The sequence below is a fragment of the Cynocephalus volans genome, chromosome 4, assembly GCF_027409185.1.
Source record: "Cynocephalus volans isolate mCynVol1 chromosome 4, mCynVol1.pri, whole genome shotgun sequence".
Lineage (NCBI taxonomy): Eukaryota > Metazoa > Chordata > Mammalia > Dermoptera > Cynocephalidae > Cynocephalus > Cynocephalus volans.
Window position 1 is genome coordinate 134,890,687 of NC_084463.1, and position 16,683 is coordinate 134,907,369.

Consider the following 16,683-nt stretch of genomic DNA (forward strand, 5'->3'; position numbering starts at 1 on the left):
ACGACTCATAGCACTTACAACAGCATGACTTCTATTATGCTTTTATGTGTCTTGCATCATCCTGGGTGCTCTGTAAACTTGTGTTGCCCTGAACCGCATGCAGCTGGTGGTGGATCCAGCAAATTCTCACTTTCCTGGCCCTCCCTCCTCTCTTCTCTCCAGGGGCAGGAACTCACCATTCGCCAGATCTCCCTACTGGGCTTCCGAGACCTGGTCCTGCTGAAGGTGAAACTGGGTGACTTGCTGCTGCTGGCCCAGTCCAAGCTGCCCTCGTCTATTGTCCAGATGTTGCTCATCCTGCAGGTGAGACCCTGCTGGAGGGCCATCCCTCACCTTGCACCTCAAGGCCAAGGGATGGAGGGAGAGAGGGAGGAAACTGCTATGTGGGATGGGGGTGGGGGGGAACTAAATGACACAGAGCCCTTTAGCTTACTTTAGTATTTTTTAGTTTACCTGTCCATGCTCCTTAGTTCACTTGTCCATTTGATGTGCATCCCCTGAGCACCTGTTAGGCCCATGGGATTGCAGTGGGGACTGAAAGAAGTAGACATGCTTGTCCCCTCTCCAGTTATGCCAGGGAGCCACAAGTTGCAAGTAACAACAAAGAATCCACTTTGGCCTAGCTCAAGCCAGACCAGGAACTCACTGGAAGGTTTCCAGGGCAGATGGTCTTCATGAGGGATTACAACCAGGAATGAGACCATGTCCAGCCACAAAGCAACCAGCCTTTCTCCACTTCTTGGTCACTACCTGTACCAAATCTCCCTTGTTCCTCTGTGATGCTGCCTCTCCTGGCCTTGCTTGGTCTCTCTCTGCAGAATTGTATTGGGTGCTTTGGTTTGCACCTGATTGAATGTTGTATCCCACAGCCTGTGTGTTTCCAGTAAGAGACACCCTATGGGCTGCCTAGTGTCTCCTCATCCCAGTTCTAGATCAACAGTAAGGAGATGAGTTGACACTTGTTGGTACCTGGCTGTGCACCAGGCATGGGCCAAGGACTTTTAAGTATGTTGTTTTTTTAATCAAATAATCCAAACAGCCACCTTATGAGGGAGGCTTTGTTGTTATTCCCATTACAGATGAGGAAACTGAAACCTGGGAAGTTTATGTGCTTGTCTTAGTCCATTTTGTGTTGCTGTAACAGACCCAAAACTGGGTAATTTATAAAGGAAAGAGGTTTATTTGGCTTACGATTCTGGGACAGCTGCATCTGGCATGGGCCTCAGGCTGCTTCTACTCATGGTGGAAAGTGGCAGGCAGCCGGCGGGTACAAGCAGATCATGTGGTGAGAGGAAGCAAGAGAGAGAAGGGAGGTGCCAGGGTCTTTTAAACAACCAGCTGTCATGGGAACTAATAGAGTGAGATTTCACTCAGACCCCCCTCCCCCAGGGAGAGCATTAATCCATTCATGAGGGATCCACCCCCACAACTCAGCTTCCAACACTGATCATCATTGGGGATCAGATTTCCACATGGGTTTTGGTCTTGTGGGCTAGGGACAGAACTAAGAAGTGACCTCTGTAATCAGTTCAGAGCATCAGCTCTGAGCCCTTCCTCCAGGAAGACAGCTTCATCCTTGATCTGGCTAATGGTGACCCCATGCTGCCCTCACAGCAGGGGTGGATGTCAGGCACTGGGGCCCCTGACCCAGCTGCTCTTCTGTTTAGCTTCTCTGAGGCAGGCTGTCCTTCTGGGCCATCTCCCCTTTTCCTGTTCTCAGAGAGGAGGAAAAGTTGCCTAAGAGGCTGAGGGTGGGTGTAACTGGCTGAAATGCCAGGTCAAGTATTTTTATGGAGGGGGAAGAGAAAGAGGAGATAGAAAAATGTGTGTGCAGCCTGAGAAGCCTAAATGAGAGCTTGGATCCTGAATAAGGAGTCTAGAAAATGAGCCCGTTGGGGTTCTGGTAGGAAAATTAGGATCATTGGGCTTCTACCTTCTCATTTCCACATATGATATTTTGGGGATGAGAAGTGATTCCTTTGTTTTGGTGGTGGTTTGCTTTGTTTGTTGGAAGGAGAATTGACCCAGTCCTGCAGGTGAAAGCTCTCACCTCTTGATGCTGGAACTGGAGGGCCTGTCTCTGTCATGAGAAACATCTGCCACATTCCAACATGCCGGGCCCTGTGCCAGGCAACCCGGCAACCATGAGAAAGCTGTCATCGTTGCCCTGAAGTCCCTAAAGACGGGCTAGACTGCTTGCGCAGGGAAGTCTGCCTTCACCCGCCTTGGCCCCCACCCTGATTTGCTCTCCATGGGGTCCCTTTACATCCTTCAGCTGGGAAAACAGCCCACGTGTGTACCCCGATCCTCTCCAGCCTGGCTGGGACCTGGCCTCCTTGGCTTCTCCCCGCCACAGCAGGGTCTTTGTGCTCGCTGCTCCTTCTGCTTGGAACACTCCGTCCTCCAAGGCCCACAGCCTCCTTCTGGTCAAGGCAGGTCCTTATGTTTTCTCCTCGCTCTTGTGCCCTCAGCACCCAACACGGTCTCTGGCACACAGTAGGTGTTAATTAAACTGTGTTCAGCGAATGATGGCACCAGCTAGGAAGAGCCTGAGTAGGACTGACGCCAGGTCCCTGGCCCCAAGTCCCACGTTGGTGGCCGTCCTGCAGGGCTTCTTTTCTTGGCAGAGGGACGTACAGTCAGAGAAGGTTCATGGTCGTGGTAAATTTCTGAAACTGGGCGAGGAAACTGTCCCTCCTCTGTCTGTGCCGCCATTTCTCCCATTTGACATCTGTGATGGAGGTTCGGAGAAGCTCAAGGTCACATACTAATGTGTAAGAGAGCTGGATCTGTCCCCCATTCCTCAGCCCTTGTCCTTTCTACCTTCCACTCAGCTTTCTTGCTACTACTGCACTGCCGTCCCTCCTGCAGTCACCCAGGGTACTTGGAAACGCCTTGAAGCTTCTCAGATGGTTCTGCTTTAATGTGGAGCATTTGGTCTCATTTCCCTGAGAGCTTGCTGGGATTAGTTCCCCTGGCCATGCTCTTCCTCACTCGGGAGCTCTGGAGCCTGGGCTGAGAGTGTGACAGTGACCAGTGCAGGTCGTTCCCCAGCCCAAGTCCTTCTTGAGCAGCAGAAACAGCAGCCTCTGGGTCTGAATGGAACTTCCAGGTGGCACTGCCCCGGGGCCGTTCCTGCTGCAGGAAATTTAGGCCCCTATACTTAGAATTGTACATTCTCTCCCTGGACCCCCACTTTCCACAGTGCCATGAGACCTGGGGTTATTTTTTTCAGAATTATTTGACTCCGGTACAGAGACAAGAGCCCCTTCTCAGACCTTTGTCTCTCCCTTTTCCATTGCTTTTCCAAAATGTCCCTGAACCAACCCTCCCCACCCCATCCCAAATATACAAGGGGCTCAAACTCTCCTACTGTGGGCCTGTCCCAGCAAGAGGCTGAACCAGAGATTCTGACCTGTGTGAAGATCTGGTTCCTCCTGGCCGGTGCAGACAGGTCATGAGACCATCCTGAGAACGATGCGTCTGCAGGGCCCCGCCAGCCAGGCAGGGTATGTGATGTATGCTCAGAGGGCCCAGTGCTTGGATCAACTGTCTCCTGTCCCTGTCTTAATAATTCCTAATGATGCTTGAGGAAGGGGCCCTGCATTTTCATTTTGCAGTGGCCACACTAATTCCACAGCCAGGCCTGGGGCTGAGGGTGCTGTGCGAGCCACAGTCCCAGAAACGGTTTTCCTGGGAGAGACCCGTCCAGCTCCAAATCACATGTTCCTCATCTGTCTTCTTGCCACCTTTTGCAGCTTCTCTTCTTTTTTCTGTCATCTCTCCTGGTTTAGTGCTTATGAATTATAGGGGGGGAAAGGCTTGGAGGAGAAGCCAGATGAGAACTATCAAGGATAGAAAAAAATGAAAAAAAAAAAAAGTTTCCTGGGTTTTGAAACCCCGTCAAGGTGGTTTTGTGGCTGAAACTGCCCTGCTTTTGAGGCCTGGTGTGGTTCTTGGGGAGCATGAATAAGGCTCCCCTTTTCCTTCAGTTGCCTTGAGGATTCCCTTCCAGTTGGGGCAGGTGTGTGCGTGTCTTCCTACACGGGTGGCGCTTTATTTCCACGGCTGACTTTCCCAATGCTGCTGCTGAGCCTGAGTGAACTGAAGGAAGTGTGAAGTGCCATGCTTTCTCCTGTGGTGGCCTCAGGTGCCAGGCAGCCTGAAGAGAAGCTGTGCCGTGGGTACCGGGCCCGCTCTTTCTCTGCATCTCTTTCCTTCTGACCCCTTTTCTGTCCCAACCTCCAAATCTTCTGTCCCAGAGCCCCCTCCCCAGCTGCTTTAGTTTTCTTAAGCTGTCCCCTTCTCCCCTCCGCCACCAACCACACCCGTCTCAGTGAGATGTTGCTGAGAAGGGGCCAAGGAAGATCCTGTTTCCTCAGGAGCTGACATCTCCCCCAGGGGTCCCCAACCTGCAGGGCGTCGTCCCTTCCCATTTGCTGCCTGACCATCTCCCTCTCCAGTCCCCGAAACACCTTGGTGCAATGGAGAGATTTTAAGTGAAAGCAATTCAAAACCTATTCTATTCTGAGGATTTGACAACTCCTTGGACTGAGCACAGCCCCAGGCAGCCTTCTTTCTTTCCTGTTTAGGCCCCTGTCCCTTGCCAGGTGGTCTCCGCTTCCTTGCAGCCCTCGACCTGAGAGCACGCCTTCATGTCCTTTCTTGCAAGAAACTGAATTCCCAAGCAGTCTGCTGGTTTTCTAGAAAACTTTGGTTACTGGCTCCTTTTTGGTTTTGACGGTGTGGTTATGAGTTTTAGTTGGTGTCTACTTGGGGCTTAGCTCTGGGTGCTTCTGTCATGCTGGGCTTTTGAACTGGCTCTTCATCTTGTTGCTAGAAGCATGCCTGATTCCAGAATGACTCCCTTTCTTCTACTGTTCTGGACTTTTCCATACTTTTCCCTCTTTTCTAGTCTGTTAACAAGTGGCAGTGAGATGGGCTTGGAGCCTGGGTTCCAGTCCAGGGTTTTTGCCATTGATTGGCTGTGTTTTCCTGGGCAAGTTACTTAAGCTCCCTGGGTCTACTTCCTTATCCACAGAGAGGGGATAATGAGAGCGTCTTCCTCCCTGGGTTGTTGGGAGGCCTCCATGCATTAATACACATGGACTACTTATGTAAAGTGTTTATATGAAGTGCCCTCATGCCTAGTGTGAACTGGTCACTATGACAGTGGAGGTGAGATTATTGTCATCAGGACCAGTCAGACATCAACCCAGAGCTGGGGACACTCCCACCCACGCTGATTGGTAGGGCCTGGTAGGAAAGGCTGCCATGGTACTTACTAACCATGTACAGATCTAATCCTTGTGACCCTTGACAGGTGACTAGGGAGAGTGTCAGGCCTCAGCGTCCTTATTCTAAGTATCCGGCAACACTGCCCTATACACCGCAGGAGGAGAGTCAGGGTGTGTTGACTGAGTGCGTGCCTGCTGGCTGCGGTGACTTCCACTGACATCTGTCTATCTTGGATGTTCGTTTCCAGAGTGTTCACGAGCCCACAGGCCCAAGTGAGGGTTATTTGCAGCTGGAGGAGCTGGTGAAGCAAGTGGTTTCTCCTTTCCTCGGCATCAGCGGGGACCGCGGCTTCTCAGGCCCCACGTACACGCTGGGTAAGGGGTGCGGCTCTCAAGTTGCCAGGATAATGATCCCAGTTATGTTTCACTGAGCACTGATCACGTGCCGAGCCCTTTGCTTCTGATGTGGGACTGTGCACATCTGTGCATATTAATCACTCACACTGATGGCCCGTGTTGAGTAACCTCCTCCCCCTCGGTGAGTCTTCCCAAGAGACTGATGTCGTGCCTCTGCAGTGGTGCTTGTCTGATCCACATCTTTGATCAGTGGCTTTGATCTTTTTTGTGTGCCTGGGACATTAATTTTTCTATATTTGATACCAGAAACTGCCTTATTACACCCTCCCCTCAGCTTGACTAGAAGAACTGCCCATGATGGATTTCCCTTTGAAAGCAGCTCAAAATGTGAGACCAACGTGTTGGTCGTGTGGCCAGATGTTATCGAGCTGCTGTTCCCCACTCTATCTCTGAAGGTACCAGCAAGGAAAGGGGCTACTGGATTTGGGGACAAATCCTGTTGGGGCCATTTTTGGTGACTGTAAAGGTAACATCAGGCCGCCTGAGTGTCAGGCTCTGTACTAGGCACCTTGGAGAATCTAGAGATGAATCAGATCTGTTCCTTCTCTCCATGAGACCACAGTCTCGATGGTCTGGATAGAGATAGCTATATAATATAATTCATAATAGCTCTCAGTGAGATCACGATCTTGGTAGAAATAGCTATATAATAAGATTTATAATAAAAGACATTCCTCAGTTACTGTCTGAAATGTGGGCCCTCAAAATGCAGGAATTGCGTGTTCATGTTCTATGCCAGGAATAGTACCTGACAGATAGTGGACACTCAAAAAAATATTTGTCAAGTGGATGGCAGGCAACTGTACTCAAGGCCGGGGTGGCCAGCACCCACAGAGAGGTGCAGCGTGGAAACAGATGACCTGAATTGGAACCTCTAGCCCCCTCTTCTCGCTTTAATGGAGTTGCAGCTGAGCCTCAAAGAAAGAGGGAAAGGGGCAGCCTCCAGAGAGGTCCCCACTCCTTCCTGGGCCTCGCTTCCACAGAAAAAGGCAGGGCCGGCTGGCAGTTTTCACGGCCTTGGTTGTGTTTTTCTGGAGGCACCAACTTGACCACAGCCACCGTGGATCGGAGCACTGGCCCCAGCCTGCTGCCTGCAGGGCTCCCTCCTCCCTGCTCGCTCACTCCCTCTGCTCACGGAGATGGAACAAGCCACAGCTAAAATGACACTGAAGGAAAACAGTCTCCTGCCCTCTCCAGCCCTGAGCCGGGGACCGTATTGCTGTGGTCTCCCTGGAACCCGCCTTCCTGCTACTGGCTTGGCTCACCAAGTTTGGGGGAACAGGGGGATCCAGAGAGATGTCAGGATGCCAGCAGGATGCATAACTGGGCCATGGCAGAGGACTCCACCATCATCTGGGCCAGTTTAGGGAAAGAAAAATAGTTTTTCTTCAGCCCTCATAAGCCCTTAGTTGGAACAGATGCATGTAACAGATTTGAGAGAAGAATAAGTAAGTTTATTAACGTGTATTTTGTACGTACATGGGACACACCCAGGGAACAAGTAGTTCTCAAGAGGTGGCTCTGAATGGCAGCTTATAGAGCATCTCTAATAAAGAACAGTGCGTTTTCAGAGCAGTGACAAGACAGAGGGAAAACAGTCTCTAGGGGTGGTGCCTTGTGAGAAGGCAAATGAGGGACAGATAAAGGCTAGTTAGTGAAGCTTGTTAATAAAGATTCCTCTGGGACCACCTCTAGCAGAGAAGAGTCTAGAGCTGTCTTCAGTGTTTAACCCTCTCTGGTAGAAGGAGAGGGGGATACCTTTAGTCTTTGTAAATTTATGTCCTGCTTTTAACAAATAGAGGGAGAACAGAGAGGTTTCCTGTATCTGCTGCTTAATTGCCTTCAGCTCAACAATCCTCATGCCCAAGAGGCATATTTGGGGGTGGCATATTCTAGTCTCCCACACCAGGAACAGAGTCGATTTGGAAGTTTGTTAGTAAAGACTCTATAGGGGGATACCTTTAGCTTTACAACTAAAAGAATAATACACACTTTTGTCAAATTATTAAAGCAAAGACCTGAGTTTTTATTCTTCTACCAAGGCTAATCTTTGGAGAGTTGTCTCACTGGGGCAGGGAAGGTAGGACATTATCTTCTTTTGATTAATTTTTGTATTATCATTTTAGCATATGTGCCAGGCAGCTTGTGAGATGCTAGAGATACGTCCATGAAGAAAACCAACCCAGCCCTGCCCTCTGAGTGCACACAGTCCAGTGAGGAAGTCACAGACAAGGCAGTGACTCATCGGTCTACAAATGCTCTGAGGGGGCGTGTACAGGGGTCATGGAGCCCATGATAGGGGGACTGCTCTTGGGCCAGGAAGTCAGGGAAGGCTGCCTGGAGGAAGTGATGTCTGTGATGGGATGGGACTTGTACGATGAATATGAGTTAGTTGAGTAAACAGGGAAGGAAGACTATCCCCAATCAAAGGGAAGAAACTTTGGGAGGATTTGGAGGGCAGGGGGTGATCAAGAGGTTAGAGCATTTGAGGAACTGAAAGAGCTTCTGAGTTGCCAAGTAGCATAAGGCAGGGGAAGCCACTGGACACAGATCGTGTCCTGGGCACTGTGCCGGGTGGGCCAGATACCCTGCCATGGAGGCGGCACTGCTGTCTCCATTTCACAGGTGAGGCAGATAAGGATTAAGGTCACTTGGCTGTCAGATCCTGGATTCCAGAACCTCAAGCCGTTTGCACTTTACCAGCTGCCCCATGTATCCTACCATCACCCTACATCACCACTGACAGCATTTAAAAGGTGACCTCATTAAGAGACAGCTGAGGAGGAGGTCCTTCCCTCCTGTTTCTTAGCCCAAGAAGTATCCCAGGAAAGAGGTTTCATCCCAGACCTCTAGATGCTAAAGGCTAAAGTGGTCACAATGGTGCCTTTCCTTACTGAGGACACCCCTTTCCAGATAAGGAGTGGACTCTGGGGCTCAGTCTGCCCCTCAGTAAAATGGGGATAATAACGTTTATTCCACCTATGGGAGAAGGGTACTGAGATGACTAGCTGAAGTAAAAACTAGGGGTTGAGCTGGGCGTGAGAAATCACTTTGCCCATGGGAGGGCCTTGTCATGGCTTGCTTGGTGTCTGAGCAAGGACGGGAGGGTTCAGGGAAGCTGGGGGATCACCTCCAAAGCTGCCACTTACCAAACGCCCATCACATTGTATAGTGACCGGGCTCTTGGCACATATTTCTTCCTCACTTAGCCTGCTAGTGTGGGTGCTGTCCTCACTACGGTCTCTGGTCACCCACAAGATAGATGGCCAGAGCCAGAGAAGATGCTCATTCGTGGGGAGCTCCTCACTGCATCCACATTCCCATGCGTGGCTCCCCCGGAGGATTCTTGGGAAGTCTGTCTTCCAGCCAGCCAGGCCTCACGCCCTGGATGTGCGGGCTCGCTTCAGAGAGCAAGGACGAGTCATTGAGGCCCGTGAGGGAGAGGGCGAGAGTGTGCATGCGGGCGTGTGTGCGTGCATGTGTCTGTGACTGCGTGTGCCCTGCTCTCTGACGCGGTCACCCTTCTGCAGTGGGAATGTGGACATGAGGTGGAGGAAAGTGAAATGAAAAAAAAAATATATGGCATTTTCATCAGGGGTGCCATTCCACTTTTTCTGAACCGAAAGGTTCAGAGCTGCTGCCTTGGCCCCCATCTCATTGCTGCCTACAGGGCCCTCAGCCTGCACCCCAGAGCTTGGTTTCTCCCGCACAGAAGCCCTGCCCTCCTGCAAATCTCCTTCCATTGTGTCTGCGGGGGCAAAGGGGGACCCTTCTCCTCCTGGGCGCTGGTGCTGCTGCCTCAGTCAGGATACTGTAACTTCTCTGCGTGACAAGTGGGCATTCATGTGCTTTCAGGTGCCTGGTCTGGAGAGGGGTGCCCACAATGGGCTTGGTGTGCAGGGGTCACAATGGCCGCATTATGGCCGATACACCGGTGGGGCCCTGCCGGTGAGCCTGGGAGATCAAAAGCCTGGGAACCGAGTCCCTAACAAAGGGTCCAAGGACGGCCTTATCCAGGCTTTGCTTCTCTCTGGGGGTTTGAAAGGAGCTGCCCTTGCTGGCTGCTGTGCAGGGGGATGAATGCCCGTGCTCAGCAGGGTGCCTGGGGAGAGTGGGAGGAATAGAGGCTCCCCAGCCCCACCCCGTGTGAAAGTCTGGAGGAGGAAGAGGTGGTGGCCTGGAAGCAGGTGCCAGTTGAGGTGGCAGGGCCCAGCCCTCTCCCTGCTAAAAGGCACCACTGCAAGGGAAGGACCAGTTTTTAGGTCCCAGAGGGTACCCACAAGGTAACAGTTCCTCCGTGGGAGAGTCCCTTCTCTGGGTGACAGGGCCCTGCCTTCCCTGGTGCAAAGGAGGGGGAGAGTGGACAAGAAGCAGGAGTGTGGGTAGCTATCTGTCAGCCCCAGGCCTAGGATTCAGTTTTAAGGCCTCCCAAGGGGCCCAGTGGGGACACAGCTGACGCAGTTGTCTGATGGTTAGCTCTGGAGTCTGGTGGCAGCTTAGCAAGGCCCCTATGGTCTCGGATCTGCCCACACCCAGTCTTGGGAACCAAAACATTCTGCCCAGAAAGCAGAAGGAAGAGCTGTGGTCCTCTCCCATGAGTCATCAGCAAGGAGAGGGAGGCAACGTGGAACGAATGGGGCCTTGGGAACCACAAGGGCTGGGGCTCAGCTGTGTGGCCTGCAGCAAATGACTTCACTTCTCTGAGCTGCTGAGGGCTGAGCACAGAGGCCCTTGCCTTTTGTTCAGGGATAGCAGGAGGAAGCAGGTGCCCTGTCTCAGGGCAGGGCTAGGCAGAGCAGCTGCCTGCTGTGTTATGGGCCCGGTGTAGAGGTGGTCTCACCCCATGGAATCACTCCTGGTGGGAGGCTGTGTGTGCCTCCCCTGCTCCACTAGATCCTAGACCACATCCTAGCCCTTGCCATGGCCTGATTATTTGTCAGTCTCCCCCTCAGACTGTGAGCTCTTTGAGGGCAGGGAACATATTGTTCCCTTTTATATCCAAGACCCAGTGTGGACCTGTCCTGTGAGTGAGTGAGTGAGTGGCCGGTCTGGGTTCAGTCTGTAAGTCACTCCTAGAGGTGCACGACCCATCTGAAATCTTCATGGCTTCCCCTCTTCTGAATTCCCAGGGTGCTCTTGTCTGTACCTCTGCCCTGACACTTGCCACGCTGACCTTGCTCTAACATTTATCTGTGTGTGGGTCATGGGCAGGGGCTCTGCTGTCTGCTCTGGGCTGGAGTCCTGCTTTCATTAACTGTGACTGTAACGTTATTCAGCATCTCAACTTCAGGTTCTTCTTCTGCAAGATGGTCAGAAGGAGATCATGTGGATGGAGCTCCTCCTTTCTGGTACAGTACCTAGCACGTAGCAGACAGTCAGTAAGTGGCTGCTCCTAAGACCATACCTCCCACCCTGACACGTGCACGCATACGAGAGTGCTGGGCTCAAGTCCCTGGTGGCAGGCCAATATCAGATTTATGTTTCTCTTCCTCTCTGCAGCTAGTGCAGCGTTTTGCATGTAATAGCTTAAGAAGAGTTTGCTGAAGGACGGGGCAGGTGTCCTTGGGCCCCCTGCTCCAGGTTGGGCCTCCCTACTCTGGCTCCAGCTTTCAGCCTGTGAGCCCTGCTCAGCAGCAGCCCAGGCAGCCTCCCTTGTGGTTTTGCTGCCTGCCGAACTCTCCAAGGACCCACTGGGACAACTTTCTGTGGCTCATTCCATTGGGTGGGAGCCCTTGGAAATCCTCAAAACAATTCTCATTCCCTCCAAGATGCTGCATGTGTCAACCACACAAATCAATCCTTATCCCTCAATTTCCCTTGTGTCTTCCCTAAATCCAGCCTTTGCTCCAGGTCTTTCCTTTTCCTGGACTGCCCATCCTGGCCCTTTCTGTCTGTCCCAAGTTTTAGCCATGTTATAAAGTCTAACATTAATACCGCTTTATTCTGGAGACTCCTTCCCCAAACAGAGCGGTCATATTCCCATAAAACATTATTTGAGTCTCTACCAGCAGTAGAAATGATGTAGCTACTGTCTGCCTCTTTGGCTGTGCCTTCTGCACAAAAGCCTCCTGGCAGGTAGGTACCCAGTCCCTGGAACACAGATTTGCACACAGTAAGTGCTCACCGGACAGGTCTAGTCCGGTCTCCTGCCAGTCCGGTTGCAGGGTTTAGGCCACAACATGTTTCCCACCAGTGATCTAAAGTGCTTGCTTTTAATAGCAGTGTGAGAGAAATGAATTGTTTTCAAGGGTGTTTTTTTTAAGTGACGGTTCTTTAATGGGGTCCTTGCTGCCTTGAACTCTTCCGGTGCTTCAGTTTTATAGTTATTGATTTTTGTGATCATAAAAGTGACATGATTATTGTAAGAATGTGGGAACATTATAGAAATGTGTGGCTTGGAGGGTACGAGCACCCGTGCTTCAGACAGAACCTCTGTCAACGCCTGGCATAGGTTCCTTCTTGGTTGTTCCTTGTCGTTTTGTCTGCTATCCCCAAAGAGGGGGGCTGATGACCCAGCTCTCCTGGCCAATACCAGCCTCTGGTGTAGCGGCAAGGGGTGGGAGGGCAGTGTTTGCTATTACTTGACTTGAGAGGGTAGACTGGCTCAAGGAGTGGGTCTTCCAAGGGCAGCGGCAGTGCCCTGAGACACAGCAGTGTGTAGTGGGGAAAGTATGGGCACTGCCATTTAGAACCCAAGAGAACTGGGGCTGATCCATGGACTTCCTGATTTATGCAATGGGACCAGCCCTGCCTGTTTCAGACAGAGACCATGGATGGGAACCCACTCTAAACTCTAAATTCTACGTTATCATTTTGGAAAAAAAAAAAAAAAAAACAGGTTATGAAAAATTATTCTTGTTACTGCCTAACAGCTCCCTTGGAGTTCTGGGCCGGTAGACTTGGAGATTTAGTCCTAAGGGTTAGAATTTCATTCTCGTTATTATGCGTGCCCATACATGCAGATACACATACACACACACGTATGCACACACACACACACCAGCCCAATGATGGGAGCTGCTGTGAGCTTTGCAGGTGGACATGGGTGACACCATCCAGGAGCGTGAGGTCTGGAAGTGGCTGACACCTGTGTCTGGGGCCCTCCAGGTCCCTGGCAAGAGCAGAGAGTAAACTAAAGCAGCGTGGGCCTGTCTGTGGCAGAACTGCTTGCTTTCCCTTTAGAGAGAGGGCCAACTCCTGGCCCCATCAGAGTGGTGGGGGTACTGATTCTGTCAGGCCCCCATCTACCACTCCTTCTGCACCACCATGCCTCACTGGGAGGAGGGGGTGTATTTCTTGTGGGGTCTTCAGGGTGTCAGGGAAGGGTGCTGTGCAAAGCAGTGATGGGGTGGGTGGCTGGAAGGCTGGGGAAAGCTGCGCTCAGGCAGCAAGAGTGATGTTGAAAAGAAGAGGAGACCGCGAACCGATCTGGCCCATTCCCCATTCTCTGCAGATGTGTTTCCGGCATGGCCACGCCTTCAGATTTGCTCTCTCCTGGGCCAGAGTGGCTTCAGCGGGCAGGACTTTCATCCAGCTCCTGACATGGTTCTCTGTGCCTAAGTGGAAGAAGAGGTGGGGCTGCCTCGAGAAGAGCTTGGTTGGGGGACTTCTCTGGGACCGAGGGGTGAAGACTTGGCGTGGTCCCCGCTCGGGCCCAGACTCTGTATGTTTCTGTACTGGCACAGTCCTTGTGAAGGTGGGGAGAGGAGAGGACCTAGGAATTGGGGTGTGGCTGGTAGCTATGCTTCCTCCTGGGGAATCTTCCCCTGGACTTGGGTCACCCAGCTGTTTGGGTTCTTCTCCTGCCCCTCTGACCCCTCAGCTTTCCTTCCTTCCGCAGAGGCAGTGGTGCTACCAGTTAAGACACTCGGCTTCTAGAGGCTGCTGCCTGTGTTCCAGTCCCAGCTTTGCCTCTTCTTTGTGACACTGGACAAGTCATTTAATCTCCGTGCTTTAGTTTCTCCATATGTAAAATGGCAATCATGATAATAGTACCTATCTCATTGGGCTGAGAGAATTTAATTGTTCATACACGCAAGATGCTCAGAACAGTGCTGACCTTAAGTCCTATCCTGTGTGTTAGTTGTTGGTACTTTTTCTGTCATTTTAGGAGGCCCCTCTCCCTTCCGACCCCTGCACAAAGGAACACAGGAGAATAATTTAGTCCTTGACCCCTCTCTTCATTTTCAGAGAGGTCACGTTCACTCTGAGGGCTCTAACCATTACAAAGATCCAGAAGACTCTGCAATTTTTTTTGTCTGCAAATGTTTTTGTGTCATTATAAAAGAAATACAGGCACATGGGATCAAATCTGGAAAATATATTTAAAATAAGGATACAGAAGAAATTTTAAAAATTACTGGTAATATCTTTACCCAGAGATCACTACTACTTATATTTTGGCATATGGCCTGTCTAGTTTTTATACATATGTGTGTGAATACAACACCCAGTATAAACCCAGTTTTGTATTAAAAAGGCAAAAATGCATATAATAGTATTATTTATATTCTGCTTTTGTCACCAAATATTATACTGTGAACGTTTTCTAATGTCCTTAAATATCCTTCGAAAATATCCAAATTTCTATCTTTAGATAGAAACTTCTTTCCCCAGCTTCAAAATTGCACATCCATCTGTGGAGGCACTTGGGCATCTCAGACTCATGTGGCCAGAGACAAGCTTGGTGCCACGAGGTGCTGGCTCTTCCTTGCCACCCCTGCATTGTTTTGCCCCACAGCTTGGTGCCTGCCCCTCCTGTGCGGCTCACTTGCTGGTTGTGTAGTGTCAGCCTCTTGTGTCTCCTCCTCACCCCACCCCACAACTCTACTTCCCATGCCAATCCCCTTGCACCTTGACTCTGTTAGCGCTAATTTTTGTTTCACATGCAATTTGTATTTATAGAAAATAACGTCTGAGCCTTCTCTGTGGCTTTCCTCATCTCTGGCTTCTCTGGCTGCAGCCCATCCTGCCACACTTCTGCAGGGCAGTCTTCCTGAAGCACAACCTGCCGTGTCCTATGACCTGCAGGGTTTCCTGCTCTGCTCCCCCGCACCCTCCTGCCCACTGTGTCCAGTCTGGTGCATCACAGGTGCTTCCATCTGGCATTTGAGGGCCCTCCTGGTACACTCCCATCTTGCCTGCTTGGGCACTGTTTCGTGCACTCTGTGTCCCAGCCAGGCTGTGGCCTGATGGCACTCCTGTCTTGGCAAGTTGCTCAGGCTGTTCCCATTGCTCAGCATGCTGTCACCCCTATCCTCTTCTAGATCTCTACCACCCTAAGGCCCCTGTCCAATGGGCATCTGCCCTGGCAAGTTTTCTAATCGTTCCCAGGTGGATATGCTTCTTCGAGCCTTTGAACCCTACATACCTGGCTTGTCCTTCCCCGAGGTACTTTGCCTGTTAGAATTACTGACATGCTTTGCATGGGCAGCTCAGAGGAGCAGGGTCTGGAGTGAGACTGGTCTTGTTTGAGTCCCAGCTTTACTACATTCCAGCTGTGTGACCTTGGGGACTCAGTTTTCTCATCTGTAGAGTGGGAGCTAATCTGTATCATGACTTAAGATCAAAAGATGCATTCAAAAGTTTAGCATTGTTTCTGGAACGTGGGGAGAGTTCAAAAGCAGTGGTTTGATAATAATTCATGTCCAGTCCTCTTCTTTTCGCTTCCTTGGGGCCACCCATAGAACCTAGCCTGGTCTCTGATGGTGCCAGAGGCTGTCTGAGTCCTGGAGAACTGACTTGAACAGAACACAGGTCTCAGACCATTGACCTGGCGGGAGATGAGGGGCATTGGGGGTCCTGGTTCTGTATGATTTGGGTATGGTCCCACTGCCTTGGCTGTGACAGCTGAGGTAACTCCCTAGTCACCTCTTCCTCTGGAGTTAGGTGTATGAGGCCTCTTTCATGCTTCCGTTGGGTTTCTCCTGAAGCTGACCCAATCAGTGCCCAGATGCACAGAGGAGATTGGCTAAAAGAGAACTTAGGGCAAATCCAGGGAAGCTCAGGCAGCAGCTGGGAAAGAGAGGAGTTTCCCTTGACCCTTATCTGTCAAGGAAAGTGTTTTGGTGACCCCCTAATATAGGGGGTAGGGTGGTCTGGGGCAGCATCTTGTGTAAACAGGTCAAAGTGCAAAATAAACTTTTAGACATCTCCGGGCTCCTCCCTTGCATTCCAGCAGGGCTGCACTTCAAGCTGTTCCTGAAGGTTGGGCCACCACCTTGCTCTTCTCCCACACTGATTAGGAACTTTTGGCTAGATAGTGACCACCACTCCCCACTCCCATTTACAGCCTCTGCTGGTTTTTCGCTTGCAGCCAGGCGGCACTCCAGGGTCCGGCCCAAGGTGACACTCCAGAACTATGCTTCCCCGATGACGACGGTCAGCCGGCCACTAAATGAGATGGCCCTGACACCGCTGACGGAGCAGGAGGGGGAGGCCTACCTGGAGAAGTGTGGCAGCATCCGGCGGCACACAGTGGCCAATGCCCACTCGGACATCCACCTGCTGGCCATGGCCACCATTATGCACTCGGGCTTGGGAGAGGAGGCTGGCAGTGAGGACAAGTGCCTGCTCCTGCCGCCCAGCTTCTCCCCGCCCCACCGGCAGTGCTCCAGTGAGCCCAACATCACTGACAGCCCCGAGGAACTGGAGGAGGTGGCAGGGGGCAGCCGGCGGGGCTCAGAGCTGAACTGTACATCCCTCAGCTGAGTAGCTGCCTCGGGACTTCCCAGCCTCTGCTTTGCTACCAGGATGAAGACAGCTCCATCCCCATGGACCACAAGGGACTCCTCCTTCGGGAAATGCCTCCTTATTTCTTTTAGAGTACAGGCCTAGCCTTTATGTCCTGGGGGAACCCCTATTGTAACCCTCTTCATTTTGGTGACTGTGATCACCTCTTTGTGGCCACACACACCCAATTGACTACTGGTCACTCTGTCACTTCCAGCCTTGCCTGCCTGGCTCAGATCCTCTTCTCTGGGCCTTTTCCCCTCAGATATTGGACTGCCCCATGCTCCCATAGATAGAT

General features: G+C 51.5%; 1 protein-coding gene across 1 annotated transcript in view; it reads left to right on the forward strand.

The window, feature by feature from the left end:
- Window positions 1-16,364, forward strand: part of PRR5L (proline rich 5 like) — a 51,747-nt gene extending 35,383 nt beyond the window's left edge. The window contains exons 6-8 of the mRNA XM_063095849.1: window positions 163-303; window positions 5,486-5,612; window positions 15,970-16,364. Coding sequence (XP_062951919.1) covers window positions 163-303; window positions 5,486-5,612; window positions 15,970-16,364 — 663 coding nt within the window. The remainder of the gene's footprint in view (window positions 1-162; window positions 304-5,485; window positions 5,613-15,969) is intronic.
- Window positions 16,365-16,683: the final 319 nt, after the last annotated feature.